At 35.3% G+C, this 24,368-nt stretch overlaps 1 protein-coding gene across 1 annotated transcript in view; it reads right to left on the bottom strand.

The window, feature by feature from the left end:
• Nucleotides 1-24,368, bottom strand: part of AFG2A (AFG2 AAA ATPase homolog A) — a 327,091-nt gene that overhangs the window by 264,860 nt on the left and 37,863 nt on the right. The window contains exon 8 of the mRNA XM_059417577.1: nt 23,146-23,300. Coding sequence (XP_059273560.1) covers nt 23,146-23,300 — 155 coding nt within the window. The remainder of the gene's footprint in view (nt 1-23,145; nt 23,301-24,368) is intronic.

Here is a 24,368-nt window from a genome sequence, read left to right as displayed (position 1 = left end):
GTCATGATCCCAGGGTTCTGGGATCAAGCCCTGCATTAGGCTCCCTACTCAGCAGGGTATCTGCTTCTCCCTCTTCCTCTGTTCCACCCCATTGCTCATTCTCTCTCTCAAATAAATAAAAAAAAAAAAAGTAAGATGCAGATATCAAGACACTTATGAATAGTACAGCGTACTCTCAAAGAAATAAACATTCTGGGGTGGGGGTGTGCCTGGGTGGCTCAAAGCCTCTGCCTTCGGCTCAGGTCATGATCCCAGGGTCCTCGAATCAAGCCCCACATTGGGCTCTCTGCTCAGCAGGGAGCCTGCTTCCCCTCCCCACCATGCCTGCCTCTCTGCCTACTTGTGATCTCTGTCTGTCAAATAAATAAATTTTAAAAATCTTAAAAAAAAAGAAAGAAACATTCTGGTAAAAGAGTGTTAAGGAGGATAGTCAACAACTATCAAAAACTAAATAGAGGGGCGCCTGGGTGGCTCAGTGGGTTAAGCCGCTGCCTTCGGCTCAGGTCATGATCTCAGGGTCCTGGGATCAAGTCCCCCATCGGGCTCTTTGCTCAACAGGGAGCCTGCTTCTCTCTCTCTCTCTCTCTCTCTCTCTCTCTCTCTCTCTGCCTGCCTCTCTGTCTACTTATAATCTCTCTCTCTGTCAGATAAATAAATAAAATATTAAAAAAAGAAAAAAACTAAATAGATCAGTAAGTACACAGTATTTAAGAAACAGTGGTCAATAGATACAGCAACAAGGTTACTGAATTGAGTGGTTTAATCAGATCAGTTTTTGTTTTTATGCCTTTTAGCAGTGGAATATACATACACACAAACCGCAAACACACAGGAGCACATACAGACAGTATATACATGTTATGTATAATGTATAAAAGCTATATTTATAATAACTACCAGAAATGTAAAAGTAAAGGAACACTCCTTAAACTTGTGAAAATTAAAATAATAATCTTGCATGATGCCCATTCAACTGTTACTATGCAATTATTATACCTCTACAATGAGAACAGCACAATGTCAATGTGCTCCATTAGGAGCAGACTTTCCATGTCTTGGAGCATGTTTGAGCTTTACTTTTTTTTTTTTTTTTTAAAGAGAGGGGGAGAAAAAAAGAGAGAGAGGAAATGGGTAAGGGGAGAGAGAGAATCTTAAGCAGGCTCCACACCTGGCGTGTAAGCCCAAGTCAGGGCTTGATCTCACAACCTTGAGATAATGACCTGAGTCAAAATCAAGGGTCAGATGCTTAACCAACTGAGCCACCCAGGTGCCAAGTTTTATTTTAAGTAATGTAGCCTTATAGCAGAACACTTACTCAAGCTAATTTAAATAAGTACACATACACAGATAAAATTTTCTTAAAGGTTAATCCAGAATTACTTTCCTAATCAATGACATTTTATAAAAAATTCAATTATATGCCTATAAATGCCTAGGGAGTATTTTTTCTCAGGTTTTTATGAAACTAAACCCAGCAAAACTTCATTACAATAAAATTTGGTTTTCAATACATTTGTGTGTGTTTAGTTTTAAATCAGTCTTTTAAATAAAGAGCCTTGAAAAAAGAGTTTTTTAAAATGACTTAATATCAGATATTAAGTACTTCCATGAACACACATGGAAATCACCAATATAAACACAAAGAAATCCATGTGCTAAAAGATGATCTCTGTAGTTAATAAGGATCGGGGAGTACGAGCAAACATAGTCACCTAAACCAGAGTTGGAGGGGGCTTATCCACCAAGTTAAATTAGGATGCTTTTAATAGGAAAACTGAGTGTTCATTGGCATGGAAGATGCCAAAACACAGATGCCACTGTATGGACCTAGTAGTCTGTGCGGAGGAGTTGGCCCACTGCTCTGAAAGCTGCAGCAAAAGAGAAGTGAAACACCTTGTACCCTATCTCTCTGCTGAGAGAGAGCTCTTGTTTCATCAGTTGTTCTTCCTCTATTACTGTTTTGATCGTATTTTTCATATATTCTTTCCTTAGCCTACAAATATTCCCTGTTTCTCCCTATCCTGCAAAACCTTACTTTGATATTGTATCTATCTAATGTTTTATTGTCATTTATCTCACCACTAAACTTTTTGAAAGATAGTTAATACTCCTCTATTCCTACTGTATTTATATCTCCCACTTTATACTTTAGTTTAAAGTATTTATCTTGCCAAGAGATAGGAAAGGAGTATAAAAGAATAAGATAGGGGCACCTGAGTGGCTTGGTTGGTGAAGCGTCTGCCTTTAGCTGGGGTCATGATCTTAGGGTCCTGGGATTGAGCCCTGCATCAGGCTCCCTGCTCAGCAGAGAGCCTACTTCTCCCTCTGCCCCTCCCCCCTGCTCATGCACATTCTCTTTCAAATAAATAAATAAAATCTTTAACAAAAAAGAAAAAGGATAAAGATAAAACGTTTAAGACTGGTAGGAATCCAGGGAGTTGAGGGAGTTACACCAGAAGGTCTGTAGCCTCTCAGGAAAACATGAGGCGATGTCATGTGAAGAAATATCAATTAATCTAACAAATACTGACTAAATGCCTATTTCATAATATGCTGGATGCTGGAGACAAAATAGTTCTTGGTCCTACTGAGCTTCTGACCTGACGGAATGCTCCCTTAAAGGGATGTAATTCCATAATTAGGCAATTCCTATATGGCATGGTACATGCTATAGTCACAGAATTTAAATGCATGGTCAAAAAAAAATCTTTTCAAAGGTGACATACAAGGAGGGATCTGATAGCACTAGTCAGCTGAAAACAACAACAGGTGCCATGGGAGAAAAGAGAGTCAAAAAAGCATCATAGATTAGAAGAACTAAAAGTAATTCAGTATGACTAGAATTTAGGGAGCCAGGAGGCTCCCTAAAGGACCGAAAGGACCGAAAGGAGTAGAAACAAAGAAAGTTAGTTCGCAACAGAGGAAGCTGTCTGACCTTGAAAACTCATAAGGCATCAAGAAGTTAGGACCTTATTTTGAGAGATATAAAGATATAAAGAACAAGTTAATCAGGGAAATGACACGATCAAATTTCTGGAAGATGACTGTGGCTACAAGACAGAGTAGGGATTAGAACTTGGAGGGGATTTCTACAGTACTTCAGATAAGAGATGGTAATTATCTGCACTAAAGTAACAGCAGTGGAGCTATACAGAAAAAAAAATATTAAAGCTTTATTAAACCATAGTAAACTATATTAAATAAGGCAAGCCAATGAGTTTTAAAAATTAATTAGATCTGAAGAAGGGGTGATGAAAAAGAACATGGAATCAAGGGTAATAGCCATGATTCAGACTTAGGCAAGTAAGTAATTGAAAATTACATTAAAAGAGAGGTGCCTGGGTGGCTTACTTGGTTAAGCAACTGCCTTTGGCTCAGGTCATGATCCTGGAGTCCCAGGATCAAGCCCCACATCAAGCTCCCTGCTCATAGGGGAGTCTGATTCTCCCTCTGACTTCTCCCCTCTCATACTCTCTCTCTCATTCTTTCTCTCTCAAATAAATAAAAATCCTTAAAAAAAAAAAAGTTATATTAAAAGAGAAAAAGCAACATGTTTGGAAATTAATGAATAGTTTCCAATTATTATACTGTGGTTGTAATTTACAAGTGAAATAAATTCAATAAACCAAGAAACGTCTTCTATGTGCTGAACTTTTTTTAGGAACTGTAAGGGCACAAAGATGAATAGGAAAATGTCCTCAAAATTTTATTCTCTAGAAAAAGAAATAAGAAAAGCCATCCTAAAAGACACAGTCTTTGTCTAAAGATATAAAATAGCTCTCTTTACACAAAGTAATACAAAAACTACTGAAAAAAAAATACCAAATAGTTCTACATTTCTCAAACGTGAGATGGTGAGGATAGACATTTGGAAATTGTGCGTATATATAAGAGTTATGTCAAGGTGTTAGAATGTGAAAATGATAGGAAATGAGTGAAAAAGAAAGGCAATAGAAGAAATTCATCAAAAACCCACTACTGTGGTCAATCACATAGACAGCTCGCTACAACTAAGTCTAAAGCAGTTTCCAATTGTCCCTTGCCAACTGGCTGCAAGGTGAGCTGGGAGCAATGAAGCTGACCACCTTTCCATGCCACCATCAACCATTCAGAAAAACCAGTAAGTGTCTATCTCATACTCAGTCCCATACCAGGTACCAGTCTATAAAATCCTTGCTCGTAGGATTAAAACACAGTAAATAAAAGACCAAAAATAAATTCACTCTAATTACTGCATGGGGAATGAACTTAGTAGAGAAGGTAGGCGAGACTGGATATGGAAGATGCAGTTAGACGGTGGCTTGGAGCAGGATTACAGCAATGAGATGGCAAGGAGGGCCAATTTGGGCATGAGACTGTATTTTGTAGGCAGAACCAATAGGACTTACTGATTAGAATGTGAGGGAATGAGAGGGATCAGAGGTAACTCCTGAAAAAAAAAATTTGGCAATTCTTACCTCATATGATATATAGCCTATAAGAAATTACAAAGGACAATATAAAAATTATCTTTTTTCCAAACACCTAAAAATAGCCATTGTTGATGGTACCTTCTAGTCTTTCAAATGTGTATATGTTTTCACTGAGATCATAAGGTATTCACAATTTTATATATATTTTTTAAACTTCATATTTTTTTATATTATAGATCTTCCAGTTATTGTATGACTTTGGGTAATTTACTTGCTCTCTCTAAACTTTCTCATCTAGAATATGGGGATAATAAAATCTAAGCTTCAGTTTTGTTGTGAGAATTGAACAGTATAGTTTATATATATATATATTTTTTAAAGATTTTATTTATTTATTTGACAGACAGAGATCACAAGTAGGCAGAGAGGCAGGCAGAGAGAGAGAGAGGGAAGCAGGCTCCCTGCTGAGCAGAGAGCCCGATGCAGGACTCGATCCCAGGACCCTGAGATCATGACCTGAGCCGAAGGCAGCGGCTTAACCCACTGAGCCACCCAGGCGCCTGAACAGTATAGTTTATATTAATTGCACTTTGCCTGGCACACAGTAACTAATAAATACTAGGTATTAGCTTATTTAAATGTCTGAAAGATGATTACAATGAACAGTTATATTTTGAAGGATTAGTGACAAAAGATAAAAGCCAATCAGGCAACTGAATTTGTAGTTTCATAAGCAATCCTGAACTACCATAACTTTTCTATTCTTTAGCTTTGCATCTGATCATTTACATTTCTTAAACTAAAGGTAAATAAGTTTTGCATTTTAATTTAGCACCTAAATGCTAAATAAATAAACAAATAAAGTATGAATAAATCTACAGCTAAGATATTAATTAAAAAATAAATATAAATCAGCTTAAAGAGTTTGCTATTGCACAGAAGAATCTTAAAGCATAGAAAGCCATGGAAAAAGTTAGTCTGTCGGAGAAGAATAAATACCAGCATGACATCAAAAAATCCTAAAACTAGAGCAGGAATTCAAAAACTAACTGGTTCACTATTCCACCTTCAGACAGCTTTTCATCTTTCAACTCTCTCATCTTTCAACAAATACTATTTAATGCTTTTTAAAAAAATTTTTTTTAAATTCTGTAACTCTCTTTTTAATAAGTTATACTATATCATAACTGCCAGAAAATTATTCCTACAATCTAACTTAAATCACTTCTGATAATAGCTGGGTCCTTTCTTTCTTACTTGGTCCTTATGAAAATAGTGAACAGCTGCTCACATGTGGCCTTATAAGTTTTTGAATTAATAAGAAAGTTAGAAGTAAAGGAACAGCTGTCAAACAAGTACAGACAGAGCAGCGAGATAAATTTCCCAAGGGAAATGCCCTCCACAAACCTCTTACAGTACTTTCTGGACAAGCATCCATCCAACAATACACAAACCAAAACCAAAACAAAACAACCCCTCAAAGTGCATACCCACAGAGGCCAAAAGGCTTGATCAGGTTTAAAAAACAAACAAACAAAAACAAGCAAACAAAAAAAACAACTTAGCAAGAAGTTCCACAAGGACAAAGTAAAAACTAATGAATTCAACTGCAGATATTAGGAGATACACTGTGAGAGGGGAATTCAGTAGCTCCTGAGGCACTGACACTGTCTTTACACATTTGTGAGCCAAGATGCGCATATCTGCTATATGCCAAGGTTTATACTGCCAGGTAAAAAAAAATTCTTTTCAAAGTGTTATTTTTATAGAAAATATTGTGACAAAGAGTACTTTTCATTTTGTTCTTTCATGCTAACAAGTCCCAGCAGGAAGACAAGAAGCCAGGAGTTAGCAAGTGAGTTGGCACCTGTTCAAAATTCTCTGCGGGGTCACACGTTAACGTTCAACCAATTCAAATATTATTAAATATTTATTTTGTTTAGAAATCATAAACATCTCAAATTACTAAAGATACTAGTAATGCAGAAAGAAGTAAGTTGAGAAAACCCAACCTCCAAGATCCAAAAGAAAGATCAATACACTTGCAGATGCTTCTTTAATGGAGGTAAAGCAAAATTAGGAAGCAGTAAGTATTCAAACTGTGCTCTTAGATCTAAGTGAAAATAAGTGAAAGCCATTAGCTTTATAGAGTGAAAAGACAAAAAATATTTTCCCCCATGCTTTCAAAACACATTCTATGGAGGTTCTTGGGGGAAAAAAAATAGTCAACTTTTCAATTGTACTATAGTGCTATAAACCACAGCCTCTTTCTCTCCACCCAATCCATAAAAATAAAAACTTCAGAAAAAAAAATACAACAGCAAGAAAGACAACTAAGTGAGGACTCCGAAAAGTAAAGTAGGTGAATTGCGAGGGGAAGTACAAATATAGAGAAGTGCTCTGCACAGGGTGGTAAGGGGTGCTGAGTATTCCAAGTATGTTTTCCTTCTCTTTTCTCTCTCCACTCAGTTTCTCCCCTCTCTTCCTGTTTCACACTTGGTTGAAAATACCTACCAATTTCAGAGGTAAGAGTACATGGAGCTTAAAAAAGTAGATGAGAAAGAATAAAACAAACTGCACTCCAAAACTTTGCCATTAATTGCAAGCTGCCACTAATCTGGGTGATTTTGTTGTTCTTTAATAAATCACATTATGGACCTCACTGGAACATATAAAGGCTATGGGAGACAGATGCTCCTATAATTACTAATTAATAAGGAAAACAAATTAAGGCAAAGAAGAAATAAACTAGTCAAGTAAAAAAATTATAGGTATCCTCCCAAATTATAGATATCATGGAAAATAACGATCAACTTAAAGGCAAGTGTTTTAAACAAATTTCAAACTGTTTAAATTTCATAATCAGTTGAATGGTTACATTAAAATCTAAGTTCAATTTCTAAAATATCATTACCTTACAATCAAACTTTAATTAGGTTTACTATGATCTGTTTTCAGAAAACTGGCTATTCATGAACCTTATAAATATAAGATCATATTATTATTTAAATAAGCCTCCCTTAGAAAACAAAACCATACAAATTAATTAAACTTAAAAATAGATAGGGGTGGGGCGCCTGGGCGGCTTGGTGGGTTAAGCCTCTGCCTTGGGCTCGGGTCATGGTCTCCGGGTCCTGGAATCGAGCCCCGCATTGGGCTCTCTGCTCAGCAGGGAGCCTGCTTCCCTTCCTCTCTCTCTCTGTCTGCCTCTCTGCCTACTTGTGATCTCTGTTAAATAAATAAATAAAATCTTAAAAAAAAAAAAAACAATAGGGGTGGCTGGGTGACTCAGTTAAGTGACTCCTAATTTTAGCTCCAGTCACAATCTCAGGGTGGTGGGATCAATCCCTACTCCCAGGGTCTCCAGAGTTGGCAGGGAGTCTGCTTGGAGTTCTCTCTCTCCTCTCCCTCTGCCCCTCCCTGTTGTGAGCATGCTCTCTCACTTGCGCTATTTCTAAAATAAAGAAATAAATCTTAAAAAACAAAAAATAGTACTCATTTCCAAAATGAGCTTTTAAAACACAACCTACTTTTGCCACAAAAGCAAGTCCAGGAAAAATCTCATAAAAAATGGAAACTTTAAACAAGAAAAAAATAGCAGCAGTAACAACAACAAAAAAGAAAACTCACCATGAAAATGATATAAAGTCTCACCTAGAAAATTCTTCAAATCTCATTAAAAATTTTATATTTTTTCTAATTTACCAAATTCCTTAAATAATCTAACTGTGAAGAGAAAAAATGCTTTGAATATTTAAGGAAATTGCTTAGAAAATTCCTGCCATTCTTACTCTGGCATAGCAGAACTGGGAAAAGATACAGGAAATGAAAAATGTAAGAACAGAACAAAGAGAAAGGGACTTTTACAAACTAGCCCCCCAAACCCAGGCGCTAAACAAGCATAAGTTCCACAAGTTTCTCAAGTGAATTTTCAATTAACCACAGGTAATAGGTGACAAAATGTCCCAATACTAAAGAAATATAAAAGGTCCAGAAAAAAAAAGTTTTAAATAGTAAAAATTTTAAAATGAGTTCTGCCCTGATTATTGTTCTATGGGAATTACAAGTGAATAATCAAACAGAAGGTCTCTTTTGTTATATATCCATGTATCACCAGGACCTTCTTAAAATTAGTGCCTATGTATTACACATGCTCAATGTGTAGCAAAGGAATAAATTAATAGGCAGACATACATCCCTTGTATTATTTTAAAAATAAAGTGGCAAGGGGTGCCTGGGTGGCTCAGTTGGTTAAGCGACCGCCTTCAACTCAGGAGTCTGAGTCCTGGAGTCTGAAAATTGAGTCCCACATTGGGTTCCCTGATCAGTCTGCTTCTCCCTCTGAGCCTTCACTCCTTGGGCTCTCTCTCTCTCACACACACTCTCTCTCAGATAAACAAAATCTTTTTAAAAAATAAATAAAGTGGCAAAAGAGGGAGAACTAGCAGGGAGGTGGGCTGGTAGGAGGTGATATGAAAAAAACAGAATTAGGAATAAGCCAGAATGTGTAGTCAGACCTAATGAAAAAATGTTGCTAACAAGCAAAAGTGTACAAAGGCTATACGTATGCCTTGCATGACATTTTCTAGCCCAGATCTGTCCAAATAGTTGAATCATAAATTCAAACCATTTCCTCTGATCTCCTTTGATGGTTGGTTGACAATAAAAATTTTTGCATAATGGAAATAAAAACCCTCCCCTGCCAAGACTGTACAAAGAGATGCTCCAAATTTTTGTGAAATAGGAAACAAAGGGAAAAGGTCCCCTCTATGTCAGAAAACTGAGCAAACTTGTATAAGCAAATTTCCTAAGGATCTTCAACTCTGTCTCTTGAGATACAGACCAGAAAGGGAGTTCCGACATGGGAAAAAAACCAACGCTGGCCAGAAAGTCAAGATGTTGGGGAAAAAAGATTACTGTTGATTCTGGCTTGAGGCAACAGGTATAAGGAGAATGCCCTGACAGAGGAAAGGGGATATCAGAAAATATTTCTTAGAGCACAGTCCTAATGGCAAATATTGAGAAAAAGAACAAAGGATTTTACCTTATAGTTAAAGCTTATATTGAATGCTGAATATGCTACATGTAACAAATGAGGGTATGAATGTTAGTGGGACAGAACAAACTTGGGAGCCAGGCCTGAAAGACACCACAAGACAATTCTGGGGAATAAGCTGCCTAGAGAAATGAGACATATATTTTACACATGTTCTACGTTCAGTGAGACAGGTCAAACAAGTCTCAGGAACTAAGTAAGCAAGCCTACGTGGTAGACCGTTGAGCAAAACTTGACTCGCCTAGAGTAAAATTTGTTTGTCTTTTATAACTTCTGATAGGTATGGGGGCTCATATGTTAACAAGTATCAACAAGAGAGCCAGACTCCCATAGGTATAGTTGGTACAGGTTTAAATATCAAATATCCATTCACTTACTCATTTATTCACTCACTCACTCACTCACTCTGATATATTCATTTTACTTAAAGGTTATTATGTTTGGAATGTCTGGCCAGACTCTAAGAATACAGGTAGGTACACAGAATGAGGTATGAGGAATGAACAAAACTGACACGGTCTCTACATCATTGAACTTACTATATGGAAGAAGAGGCAGACATTAAAAAAGTACATTAACAACTGAATAACATAAAAGAAGAGATGCATATGAGGATATGGCAGAATCATACTGAGGGACCTGAGTTTTACTCTAGATTCTAATCTGATAAAAGAGGCTCATTTTAGCTTCCCTAATCTGTGACTCTCCTTCTTGGCTTCCTTTCTTTGCTATCGCTAGGCAAATCTAAAGTTGTGTACATTAGACATCCTGACACTTTATTGAAAAAAGCATAGTATGACAGTTAAACATGGATTAAAAACATCAACAAGAAAAAAGAAAACAAAAAAAACCCATGGAGAACAAATTCTGCATATGAGCAGCACATCCACCTAAAATCTAGTTAAGTACTCATGAGGGGCTGAGGGATTTTTAAATCAGATTAATTAAATGTTCAAAATTAGTAATACATCCTTGTCAAGCCGGGATGAAAATGGCCTTTCACCTCAGTGGCATTCCTCTCTAAATCCCTTAATATCCTAGCCTAACCATAATAAAAATAGCAGTCAAACTCAAATTGAGGGGCATTCTACAAAACACCTGACCGTATACTCAACACTGTCAAGGCCATCAAAAACAAGCTAAGAATAAATGGTGTCACAACCCAGGGAAGCCTAAAGAGACATGATAACTAAATGTAATGTGATAACCTAGATGGAATCCTGAAATACACAAAGGACATTAAGAAAAAAACTAATGAAAGCCAAATAACACATGGAGTTAGTAAATACCGTGCTGAAAAAGGTTTAATTCCAAAGGCCTGGGTTACTTAAACCCTGTGCATTCTAAGGAACCACCAGACTGGCCATTGGAACCCTTCTGGGAGATAATCTCTGGCCTTTTAAATATTGTGCCTGATAAGAGTGATTTTGTAGGGGCGCCTGGGTGGCTCAGTGGGTTAAGCCGCTGCCTTCGGCTCGGGTCATGATCTCAGGGTCTTGGGATCGAGTCCCGCATCGGGCTCTCTGCTCGGCAGGGAGCCTGCTTCCTCCTCTCTCTCTCTGCCTGCCTCTCTGACAACTTGTAATCTCTCTCTGTCAAATAAATAAATAAAATCTTTAAAAAAAAAAAAAAGAGTGATTTTGTACATGAAGCCTTGGGCTAATGTATACCAGTTTGACCAGATAAGCTTACTCTGACAATGTGATTTAAGAACAACCGTTTTTGCTCCAGAAAGGGCTGGAATTTAAGTAGCTAAGTCAGACATGCAAGTGGTGTATGGCTACATGACTGACCTCAAATAAAACTCTGGACACCAAAATTCAGATGATTCTCCCTGGTTAATAACATTTTACACATATTGTCACATCATTTCAGGTAGAATTAAGTATGCTCCCATGTGACTCCATTGTGAGAGGACACCTAGAAGCTTGTGCCTAATTTCTCTGACTTCATCCCATGGGTCTTTTCCCTTTTCTGATATTGATCTGTATCCTTTCACTGTAATAAATCATAACCATAACTATAATGGCTTTTGAGTCCAGTCAGTCATCATAGTGAATGAAGCTTGAAGGTGTTCTTGGGGCTCCCCAACAAAGACAGATGATTACATCATAATAAACTTAGAATTCTCTAGAACTCATATTCTCACATATCCCAGTCCTACTCCTAGTACCCATCTATAGCCCTGGACATCAGGAAAAAACTCTTACCTCAGGCCTTTAAACTTACTATTTTTTTTTTTAATTTACCTCCAGCTTATAGTGGAGTTCTCAGACACCTGCTAATTTTCAGATTAAGTTTAATCACTCTACCGTATTTTTCCTACTTTAGCATCATATCCCATTCGACTTTATAGCACTGGTCTTTCTATTGAGTCAAAACCAGAAGGTTCATTCTTAATACCCAAAACAAAACAAACAAACAAACAAAAACAAGTTACATAAAAAACTAGAAAGCATTTCTCTGAAAAGTACATGAAATTCTGATACAGTTTTAACATGGGATATTGAACGCATTCCACCCTGTGGGCAGTTTTTAAAAACTGCCAAATAAGGATGTCTGGGTGGCTCAGCTAGTTAAGCATCTGCTTTTGGCTCAGGTCATGATCCCAGAGTTCTGGGATCCAGTCCTGCATCCTGGCTCCTTGCTTAGCAGGGAGCCTGCTTCTCCCTCTGCCTGCTGCTCTCCTACTTGTGCGTGCTCTCTTCATCCCATTCTCTCTTTCTCACAAATAAATAAAAATCTTTAAAAAAAATGTTATTCAGTTGTTAATGTACTTTTTTAATGTCTGCCTCTTCTTCCATACAGTAAACAAAAAAACCCTGCCAAAGAGAGACATTTGTTTCTGGCCAGTGAGTAAAAGAGGTAAGATTTACATTTCTGTCTGAAAAAGAAAAAAAGAAAAGAAAAAAAGAAACCTGAAGATACTGACAAAATATACAAAACATTAATTCTCAGAACACAACAACAAAGAACAATGATCCCGAAGAGAAAGGAAACCAACCAGCTGCCTGGAAAAAAGTCACAGGTTATAGTAATGAAGGGGAAACATAGGAAGAACCCACAGGCTCCCTGAGATGAGAAGATAAAGGGAGGAGCATAGGGAAGCCATAGGCTAGGTATCACAGAGCAGAGGATTAGAGATAAAAGAAGTCCACGGGGAGAGAAATCCTGAATTCTGATGAGGGTCTCCTTCATATGTCTTATTATCAGTGTAAACATGTGAGAAAAACAAAATGAAGCAGGGTAGGGTGTGTGAGAGGAGCCAAATACCCAAAAGGAATAGAAGGAATAGTGTCTACTCTCAACAGAAACCTCATAATTACCCAGGCATTAAGTGGAATACCAGAAAGAATCTTATCCCAGTACTAGGGAAAAATTAACCTTAGAGAGAACACTGCTCTGGTCCTACCTAAAAAAAACTTTAAAGGCAAGATGCACACCCCACCCCACCCCCCAAATAATCAAGCTATTTCCAAGTAACATAACCACATCTCAGAACAAACTTCAGGAGTATTTTTATGAAAATAAAAATTATCCAGGTGCCAATAAGGTAAAATTCAAAATTTCTGGAATTTAATAAAAAAGTACCAGGCATACAAAGAAGCAGGAAAAGACAGCCCATAAGAAGATGATCAATAACCTGAAGCTGATCCAGAAATTACAGATGACAGAATAAAGACATTAAAACAGTTGTTATAAATGTATTCCATATGTTCAAATAAAGGAAACACTGACAACACTAAGTAGAAAAAATATAAAAAGGTTAAAATCAAATTTCTAGAGAAGAAACTAATTTAATGTCTATAATTTTAAAAATGCAATGGATAAGCCTAATAGTGGATTAGATATTTCAGTGGGGTGTGGGGTGGTAAAACAGATTAGTGAACTGGTAGACACAACAACAGACATTAAAAAAAGAGAAAAATTTTTAAAAAATGTATACAACATTACTGAACTTCAGAACAATCTCAGGCAGACAAATGAACATATATTTTGAGCTCCAGTGAGGGAGGGAGGCAAGAAACAAACTAAATATAAAAAATAATGGCCAAGTTTTTTCCTCCAAAAATTTGATTAAAACTATAGACCCACACATACAAGATCATCAATGAACCAGCATAAGAAAGATGAAGAAAACTACCAAGGCACATGATAATTGAATTGCTTAAAACCAGTGATAAAGAGGAAATATTAAAAGCAAACAGAAGAAAAAAGATATATCACATATGGAAAACAAAGAAAATGGAGACAGCAGATTTCTTTTCAAAATGACTGCAAGAAAGAGTGGAGCAAAAGCAACTTGGGGGGAAATGAGAAATAAAAGATAGGACATCATACTAATCCTGCAGACAGTAAAATGATAACAGAAATCTATAAAAGACTAACTCCATCAATCTAACTATTAAGGCAAATGGATCAATTCCTTAAAAGATACAAACTATCAAAACTCACTCAAGAAAAAAAACAACTTGAATAGTCCTATATTTATTAAAAAATTAAATTGTACTTATGTCTTCCAAATAATGAAAATTCTAGGCCCAGATGGTTTCAGTGGAGTACATTTAAGGAAATAATATTAATTCTACACAATTCCTTCCAACACATATATGATGAGAACACTTTCCAACTCATTTCATAATGCCAACATTTCCCTAACACCAAAACCAGATTTAAAAACTACATAAAATAACTACAGAACATTATCTCGCATAAACATGTATGTAAAAATTCTCAATAAAATACTAGCAAATAAAATCCAGCAATTACATAAAAAGGGTACTATATCACAGTCAAGTGAAATTAATCCAGAAATACAAGACTAATCCAACACTGAAAATCAATGTAATTCACTATATTGACAAACTAAAAAAACACATTATGGTTATTTCAAAGATGCTGAAAATGCATTCAACAGAATTCAACATGCATTCAGGATTTAAAAAAAAAAAATCTCTCAGCAAACTAGAAATAAAAAGAAACTTAATAAAAGAACTTCTTAAGAAAATAAAAGTTAACATAAGAATTAATGACGAGGGAAGGAAATAAAGAGTTGTTTCAATAGATATGATGGAGTTTCAGTTTGGGAGAGCAAAAAGTTGTGCAAATCTGGAGATGGATGCTGGTAATGACTGCACAGCAATGAAAGCATACTTCATGCTACCAAATTATACATTTAAAATGGTTAAAATGGTAAATTTTCTGTTATGTATATTTTATCACAGGTTAAAACAACAACAACAACACTTTTCCCATACTGGGTTTTCATGGCTGCAGGCTATAACCATAGTTTCTATAATGTTATGGTTACAAACACAGAGCAGGGTTAACCCTAGCTGGGGGGGTAAGGGGGGTTAAAATTACTAAAGACATAAATGTAAAAGCTAAAACTACAAACTCTTAAAATATAAGGTAAATCTTCATGACCTTGGATTTGGCAATGGTTTCTCAAATGTGGTACCAAAGTACCAAAAGCAAAAAGGTACACTGGACTTCATCAAAATTAAAAACTTGTGCCTCCAAAGTCACTACCAGGAAAATAAAAGAGGCAGCCCACTGAATAAGAAAAAATACTGCAAATCATACGTATCTGATATCAGGTATCACATATCAGATAAAAGACTTTATTCAGAATATATAAGAATTCTTACTACTCAATAATAAAAAGACAAATAACCCAATTAAAAATGGGCAAAGGATCTCCAGAGACATTTCTTCAAAGAATATACACACAATGGCCAATAAGCAAATGAAAAGATGCTCAATATCATTAGCCTTTAGTGAAATGCAGATCAAAAACTACAATGAGCTATTATTTCACACCCACTAAGCAACAACACTGGATACACTGCTGGTAGAAACAGAAAATGGTGTAGCCACTTTGGAAAACTGTTAGTTCCTCAAAAGCTTGAACACAAAATCACCAATGATCCAGCAATTCTACTATTAGATATAGATCCAAAAGAATTGAATAGAGTTGCTCAAACAAAAACTTGTACACAAATGTTCAAATGCAGCTTTAAGGGGCACCTCGGTGGCTCAGTGGCCTGAGCCTCTGCCTTCGCTCAGGTCATGATCTCAGGGTCCTGGGATTGAGCCCAGCATTGGGCTCTCTGCTCAGCAGGGAGCCTGCTTCCTCCTCTCTGTCTCTGCCTGCCTCTCTGCCTACTTGTGATCTCTCTCTGTCAAATAAATAAATAAAATCTTAAAAAAAAAAAAATTAAAACAACAACAACAACAACAAAGGCAGGTTTAATTACAATAACCAAAAAGCAGACGCAATCTAAATGTCTATGAATGGATAAATTAATTTGCTACATCCATAAAAATGAATATTATTTGGCAATAAAGCAATAAAGTACTCATAACGACGCATGGATGAACCCCAAAAGTTTTATGCTAAGCAAAAGAAATGAGCCACAAAGAATCAAATATCTTATATTTCATTTATATGAAATGTCTAGAATAGGCAAATCTATAGAGATATAAAGTAGATAAATGTTTGTCCAAGGCTGGTAAGGATGGACAGGTTGGGAGATGATGGGTAAAGGGTGTAAGTCTTCCTTTTGGGATGATAAAAATGTTCTAAAATTGACTGCAGTAATGGCTATACAACACTTTAAATATACTAGACCATGAAAATATACACTTTAAATAGTTGAATTGATATGTGAATTGTGTCTCAATAAAGCTATTACCAAAAAAAACAAATAAACATATATTTATATGGAAGGCTAAAAGAACTATTACTGAAAAATAAGAACCTTTATAAACCAAAATCCTTCACAAAATATTCTGTCATTTAACAAACTTCTATTATTTAGTTATTACCATTTGCCAGCAGTGGGGATACAAACATAAGACGAAAGGTCCGCAGGGACATATGTGTATTTTGTGTGTGTGTATGAAAGGGATCACATTACAAGATTTTTGCTAACTGAGAGATCAGAAAACAATTTTTCAGGCAGAGAAGACAACAGATGCAAAAACAGGAGTGGTTCAACAGGAGAGCATAATGGCAGAACAAAGTGAAGGAGGCATGAACCAGGTTACAAATAGTAAGCTAAAGAGCTTGGACTTCATCCTAGAGATGATCAACAGGTAGTCACACTGATGGCTTTTAAGCCAGATCAGTAATTGCTGTTGGGAAAAATTACTCAATGAAGTGTTGGGAGGGACTGATTAAAGGACAAGATCAGATGTGTGTGCAGTTCTGTACGAGGTGAAGCAAAGATGTGTAGTTCTACAAATGAAGCACACCCATCCTACCGGTGAGTTCCTTTACCCTAAATGAAAATCGGTGTTTTTAGCAAACACTCATCAGTATTTACTGAGTACCAACCAACTATAATATACAAGTGCAACAGATGCCTCTATGATAATCTCATCATTATTTATAAATTCAAAAGAAGGCACACATCAGAAACAGCAAATTAAGAGCTTTCTTTCCTTCTGTCATCTGAAAGGAAGAGTGATTTCACCAAAGTTAACCAGGATCAGAGCTGAGAACAGAAACTGTTGATCTTTACACTAACTTTTGTATCTCTCTCATTCCTCCCCTAGACTATAAGCCTGAGAAAAGTAAGGTATTAAAAAAAAGTGGAGTGAAAGAGTTAAACTTCTAAAATATTTAATACAGTTAAAAGTACAATCTTGATTTTGGCACAGAGTATTTCCTGGTTAAAAGTAATCTACTTTCCCAAATGTGCTTTCCTATTCAATTGTTATTACTTAAAACTATAAAAATGCACAAGAGAAGTTGGCAGGGAAGACTGGGATCTTGGGAGTGATAGAAGACACTCTTCTGTCTAGACAACAAGAAGCAAAATCAAAAGAAACCGAATTCAAAAGCCCTGCCAAGCACCAATATGGAATTAATAGAATTTCCACAGGTTGTATATCTATTCCAAAAAAAGCAATCTGTTATTTAGTAAAGCATCACAAAACCCTCGATCCTTTGAATCTGTAAAAAATAAATAACACACAGAATACAAGTACTGTTTTTAAAGAATAGAAACTCAAATTCCTTCTAATTATCCTGAGGGTACATTGAAGAATGAAATGTAATTATGGTCAATTAAACTATTTAACTCAAATCTCTGCACAAGAAAAGTAATGCTAATGAGCTCATCCTATGAAATTCAACTGCCTTGTCACATCCTGATGTTCTATTCTCATCTGAAAAGATGCCAAATGAAAATACATCAGTAAATTTTGAATATGTAATTAGTGAGACAGTCTTTTGATTATTCATATAATTAAGTTTGCTACTTTTCAAAATGAAAGTAAATGAGGTACGTTTATTTAACTAATGACATTTGGTAAACACTCAACTGGACTGTAATGCTTCTAATGCTAGGTAACTAGACCGCCACTCCACCTCTAAGTTTAACCTGGATCCAAGCTTACAAAGAAGTTTAGTGCTATACAATTAGTCTTGAGGCTCTGGTTACAGTTAATTTTATAAAAGTGGGTTCACATGAAAGTAGAGCCCTCTCTTTTTATTGGCTTTTAGCTTATTCTGAACCAAATGTCCAAATTCTGAACACTACAGTCCAAAAGCAATACCGAAAGTAGAAAGCTGGATTATTTCCAAATCATAAAACAACCTGAAGCTATATAAAATGAAACAGGGAAAGCCAGGGAGTATGGGTGGAGATGGTTTAGGATGCATAAATGAATTAAACTTGATGGTAATCAATCTGTATATATTTGGTTAAGAATGCCATTTATCAGTGATAATTTCTATGGTACATATCAAATGACTTATTGCAAAGATAATATGTAAATACAACTATTAAAAGCACTGTATTTTTGGGGGGGGTTTCCTTAATAAAAAGAGAATTTTCGATAGATCAAGAAAGCAGCATGTTTTGGCAGAAAATATAAAGGACTACTTTGTATCCTTCCAGAATAGACAGCTTAGCACAATTATGAGCGACTTTACTCCAAAACTGTTAAATTCACCAAACAGTTAAGTTAAAATTCACTAAGGTTAAAATTCACTAAAGAAACAGCTTGCTTTATAAAATATGAGGAATCTGAAGAATGTTACATGAAGGTAATAATTTACTAAATTATACTTTAGTACAGAAGAAGGATGCAATATTTAAATATATGTGAATCTATCTGGGTTTTTTCATGACAATTATAGTTTTCACTTGTCCACTGAACAAATATTAATCGGACATCTATTATGTACTATGATAAAAATAAAAGGATAAAAATAAGAAATAAGAACTTCTCTCATGGAACTTAAAAATCCCATGGAAAAAAACATCACCCAGTTTACACCCACTGTCTAAAAATTAAACATTTTTATAGAAAGGAAAAGATATAAATTGACAGTTCTTTCTCATTTTCTTTTTTTAATCTTTTAAAGGACTATTACTTTTTTTAAAAAAGTATTACTCTTCATAATGAAAAAGATCTTTTCAGTCAAGAAAATGAACTCTAGTGGCAAATAAAAAAGAAAAGGACTAAAGTAAAAATAAAATGAGATTTTTTTAAACTCTTTATAATTTTACATTTTTAACTGCAAAATTATAGATTAAGACGATCTTTATGGGCGAAAAAAGAGCTTAGTAACATTTGTCCCAAGCTTTAAAACCACATATTTTAGTGTGGTAATTCCACTTCTACGAATCATAGGTGCAAACATTTGGATACAAATGTGTGCATAATCATAGTAGAGAAAAACAGAAAAAAACCCAGATATTTGATAATGGAAGAAGCATAAAATAATTACAGTCTATCCACAAAACAGTCTATTATATAGTCATTAAAAAGATGTTTGTTGAGAAATTTTAAAATAAAATGATTACCATATAATTTTAAGTGAATAAGGCAAAATACAAAACCATATGTATCCTAAGATTAACTTTATGCACAGAAAAACAACTTATCAAAATTTCAAAAATATACTGGAACTATAATAAAATGTTAATAGTTGCTATTTCTGGGTGAAAAACTGAAATTTCAAATTTCATTGTGGCATAGTCAAAGATTCTGAGGATTCCTGTGGTAAAGAAATACATTTGATTTTAATTATCAACTGTAAAATATATTTGACTTTTTTTTTCTTTTCTTTTTTTTTAATATTTGACTTTTAATACACCAACTGGTATAATCACCAATTCACAAAGTCCACAAAAAGGAAACATTACATTTAAGTAAGTGGCTAACACTTGTGGTGTTCTGAAATTAATAATGCATTATAATCTTAAAATGAGAATATAACCAGGCCAAGTGTGATTTACAAATTTTAATTTCACACACTGAAATCTTTTTTCAAAAGATGATGAATGCTCAATTTACTATTAAAAAATGTTCACAATTAATTACCGACTTGAAACAGGTTTTCTATAGCAAAGTTAGCAAAGTTACTACAAGTATAAGTACTAAACCACCTGCAAAAAAAAATTTGGAGATATTTTTGTCAATGTAATAGTCTGAAAGCAGAAGAGTAAAGTTTAGGAATCCAATTACAGAAAGGCTAATTTCTCAGGAAAATTTTTACAATCTGAAGTGAACATAAAAAGCAATGTAAAAAAGTATTTTGACTAGGGCTAATCACTCTGGAGCTCATGAGTAACATCACAGTACACCATGGCCTTACGCCAAGTAATAAAGTACCAAATGGAAAATGGCACAAGTCCATGGATTGTAAATACTGTATCAAAAGAAAATAAAGGAAAAAAAATCTTTCATTAGAGCAATTAAAAATGCAGTTGTAGTACCAGTTCCTGTGATGAATAAATCAGTTCAGTAATTCCAAGAGTGGAGAGCCACTGTTTAAACACATTCTCCACTGGCAGTAATTTTAAGTTTAAAAAACTTAACTGTGTTTCTTTAGTTCCTAAACTTTTTTAAACACTAAAGTATTTTTGGATAGTGTGGTTGGTTTAGAACCCTATCACCTGAAATTTTCGCATGTGGCATTTGATGACTTCTACTTGACCCATTATATTATGCGACAGTAGTCAATAAATACAGGTAAATACTACAAGTAAATACTACAAGAAAAAAGAATACTTTTTAAGACCATAAATTCCAAAGAAATGAAAAGCTTCTACTAATCCAACATCTATCATTTATTATTCCATAATTCCAGTTGTCAAATTATTCATACTACATGAGCACATTGTGTTACACAGCTTTGGTAAGCCCCCAATGTTAAGCTGTAAATTCATTAGTGAATTTGAAAAAGTTTCAAAAAGAATTTAAAATCACATAAAGTTGCCTAAACTAGAAGCTAGTCCTTAGGGATGTTCCGATCTCCAGGGCAGTGTTTCTCACCTTAATTTACAAAACAATCGTGTTCTATAAGAAGTCAACAAACCTCTTTGCCATGGAAGCTTTTGCTAACTACCATAAAACTTAGTTGCTCAGAACAAACATTTGTCATTTCTGACAATTCTAAGAATTAATTGGGTGGCTCCTCTGGTCTGGGTAAACTTCTGATCTGGGATGAAACAGTTTAGCATGGTGTCTATCAGATGTGTGACCACTGGCAGGGTGACCAAAAGGAGGGGATCTCAGCTAAGAGGGCTCACCTCCGCTCCACATGGTCTCTCATCCTCCAACAAACTACCAGTTTTCTTAGCATAACTAATTCAGGGTTTCAAAGAGCAGCAAGAAAAGGCAAGCCCCAGTGCTTTCAAGCCTGATTGCATCATGATGGTTAATATTCTATTAGCCAAAGCAAGTTACATGGCCAAGTACAAATTCAAAGGATGGAAAACTTGACTTCATCTCTTTTATGGTAGGAGCTACAAAGTTGCTGTGCAAAAAGGGCAAACATACAGTGATGGGAAGAATCTGCAGTCATTTTTTGCAATCTACCACATTGTAAAATGCAGAAGGTATCTGCTCTACAGGGTCCAGGGCCAAGTAAGTTTCCATAACAGCTCTCTTTTGACAGTGAAAAGCTCTGCAGCAAAGAAATATAACTGATTTTATTAAAACAGCATTTCCAAGACTTATGTGGCCACAAAACACATTTTCCAAGAACACTTTTAAAAGTAAAAACAAAAAAAGCAAAACAAAATAACAAAAAAGGGAGAAAACAAATCCACTGACTTCTTCCCCACTATATCATTCCATAGACTATATTTATTCCACAGAATTAATATCTTTGTAGTCTCTTTAAGTTTGTTGTATATTTTTGTTTTAGCTTGCAGCAATTAAAAAAAACATTAGTTCATGACCAAGATAACTATTAATATATACACAATGGGCACAATGGGGCAAAGGGCACAAAACTATGCCTGACTCTCTAACAAGGCTTTAAGTTTTCAAATAACTGTAATGTTAGAGCTTTTATAAGGGAGTATCTCAGAAGCAGTAAGACTAACTCAAAAAAGAAAAACTAATGGAGTAATATGATTGAAGCAGTGGGAAAGAATAGTCACAAAATTCCATTCTTCCATCAGAGCTCTCCTAAAACTGTCACAGAGCAATCTGTAAACTTTCCTCCAGCTATGCTAAGATTTAAACCTCCTGATGATCAAGCCAAATTTAACAGTCTATCCCCTATTCCAATATGACATAGGACATGCCATCAATGCTTTGTTTCAATGTTCATTTTCCAGAAATATTCATATATTCAAAGAGAACTATAAGGCCATTTTTTTCCCCAGAATGTTAGGCTCACTCAGGTGATAACTTAGCAGATAATTCACCCATAAAATGTAGTTTCTGTTGCCCTTGTGGTGATTTGACTGTGAACTTTGCAAAGCATATCAATGATGAAGAAAACATAAAGGAACCTAAGGAAACAACATCAGGCATCAATAGTAGAGGCATCATAACTAGAAGACTTTTTATTTTTGTTCTAAAATTAGCCTAGTATTCATTTTCTTATAAGACTAAATATACAATTAGCATACAACCCAACAGTTGTACTCTTGTGCATTTATTCCAGAGAAATAAAAATTTACATTAACATAATACCTGCACATGACTGTCCACGGCAGGTTTAATCATAAATGCCCCAAACTAGAAACAGATGTCCTTCAACAGACCAATGGTTAAACAAACTATAGTACAGTCATACCATGGCATACTACTCAGCAATAGAAAGTAACAAACTACTGTTGCACATAGCAACTTGGATGAATCTCCTGGGAATTATGTTAAATGGGAAAAACTAATACAAAATGCTTGCTACCATACAATTCCATTTTACGGTATTTCTAAAATGACATAATTTTAGAAATGGGTGCAGGAACAAGCTAAGTATGGCTACAAAGGGGCAAAGCGAGGGATCATTGTGGTGATGGAACTATTCAGTATCTTGATTCTGGTGATGGACACACAAATCTTTATAAGTAATAAAACTACACAGAACTAAACACACACACACAAGTACACGTAAAACCATGGAAATCCGAATAAGTTCAGTGATTATATCAATATGAATACACTGCTTATGATACTGTAATGCTGTTTACAAGATGTTACCGTGGGGGGGTAGGGTTGGGGAGAGAGAACACACAGGATTTCCCTAAAGTATTTCTTAGAACTACACTGAAGCTCCAATTACATCCATAATAATTTTAATTTTAAAAAAGGGTTTTTTGAAGTTTAGCCTAAGCAGTTGTTTCCCTGGAGTCTCAGTTTCTTTTAGAGTTCTATTCAAACAGTGTAGCTAGCATGGGAGCACAAATGACTTACATTTGGTACATCAATTGCTACTTCCCTCATCGCACTGGGCCTGATGTCATTCATCGCCTGTAAGAAATCATTCAGAGTAATCTTCACCAGACCAGCCATCTTGCTATCAGAGAGATTAGGCTGTTTCTTCAGGACTCTCCGTAAGGCATGGAGACCTATAAAGAGAAAAGTAATACAAGATTTATCTTCTGCCCCATAAATACAGACTGAATCATTACCAAAAAACTAATAACAAACCCAAACTTCACACATATTATAGCATTTAAAATTGTTTGTGCTTAAAAAAAAAAAAAATTGTTTGTGCTGTGTGTATATATGGAGGTGGGGTAGGTGCCTGAAGAATATGGGAGATGAAGGCAAAAATCCAAATGCTTAGTTTGGGCAATAAAAATATGACAAACAGATATGAAATATGAAAAAACAGATACTTCATAAACATGAAATAACGCTTACAAAAAAACATCCACAAAAAAGACCATAAGGAGTTATCTAAATAACCTAGGGAATAACAAAACTCTTGCTTCTGCCCTTTTTATTAATGCATTCAACCCAGAGTTATAAATTTTGTAAGGTATTGGCAGAATATCTTAAAGGAAATATTCAGTTTGGCAGCTGGAAATGTGGTTTTGGAACTCAAGAAAGAATCAGACTTTAGAGTTGTGTGCATACACATGAGATCTGATATTACAGGAACAGGAGAGACCTATAAAAAGAGCTTAGAAAGAGACCAGTGATGAAAAAATGAGAGCTAAAGGCTCAATCTTAAGAAAGCCCATCATTTGAAAAGCATAAGAAATGATGGTTTTTTAAAAAGACAGAATACAAAGAGATGCAGGAGTAGAATCAGAATAGTAAAATACTGCAGGAGCCAAAAAGATGTTCAACCATGTCAAATGTAGAGAAATCAAGAATAGCTTAAAAGATATCTGACCTGGAAAGTGCTGATGCTGACCTGAAAGTGACAGATGTAAATTCGTTATTTTTGCTATTTGCTTGCAGTTTAAACACTAACAGAACTAAACATCCTAATTCCCCTTCCTTCATAGCTAAGTTGCCAGATTTAGAGCCCTTTGACCTGTGACAAAGACCTCTACGCAGCAGAGTCCCTATCTAAGTGCTCTTTGCCTGAGAGTCTTCAATAAAGTGAGACTTTTGTGTTCCAGTGAATGATGAAGGTCCACTTAGAATTCCGGTCTCAGACACCCCTTAGATATTCAGTCTGA

The sequence above is a fragment of the Mustela nigripes genome, chromosome 1 (assembly GCF_022355385.1).
Source record: "Mustela nigripes isolate SB6536 chromosome 1, MUSNIG.SB6536, whole genome shotgun sequence".
Taxonomy (NCBI): domain Eukaryota; kingdom Metazoa; phylum Chordata; class Mammalia; order Carnivora; family Mustelidae; genus Mustela; species Mustela nigripes.
The sequence above is the reverse complement of the archived record's forward strand: the minus strand, read 5'-3'. Positions and strand labels throughout refer to the sequence as shown.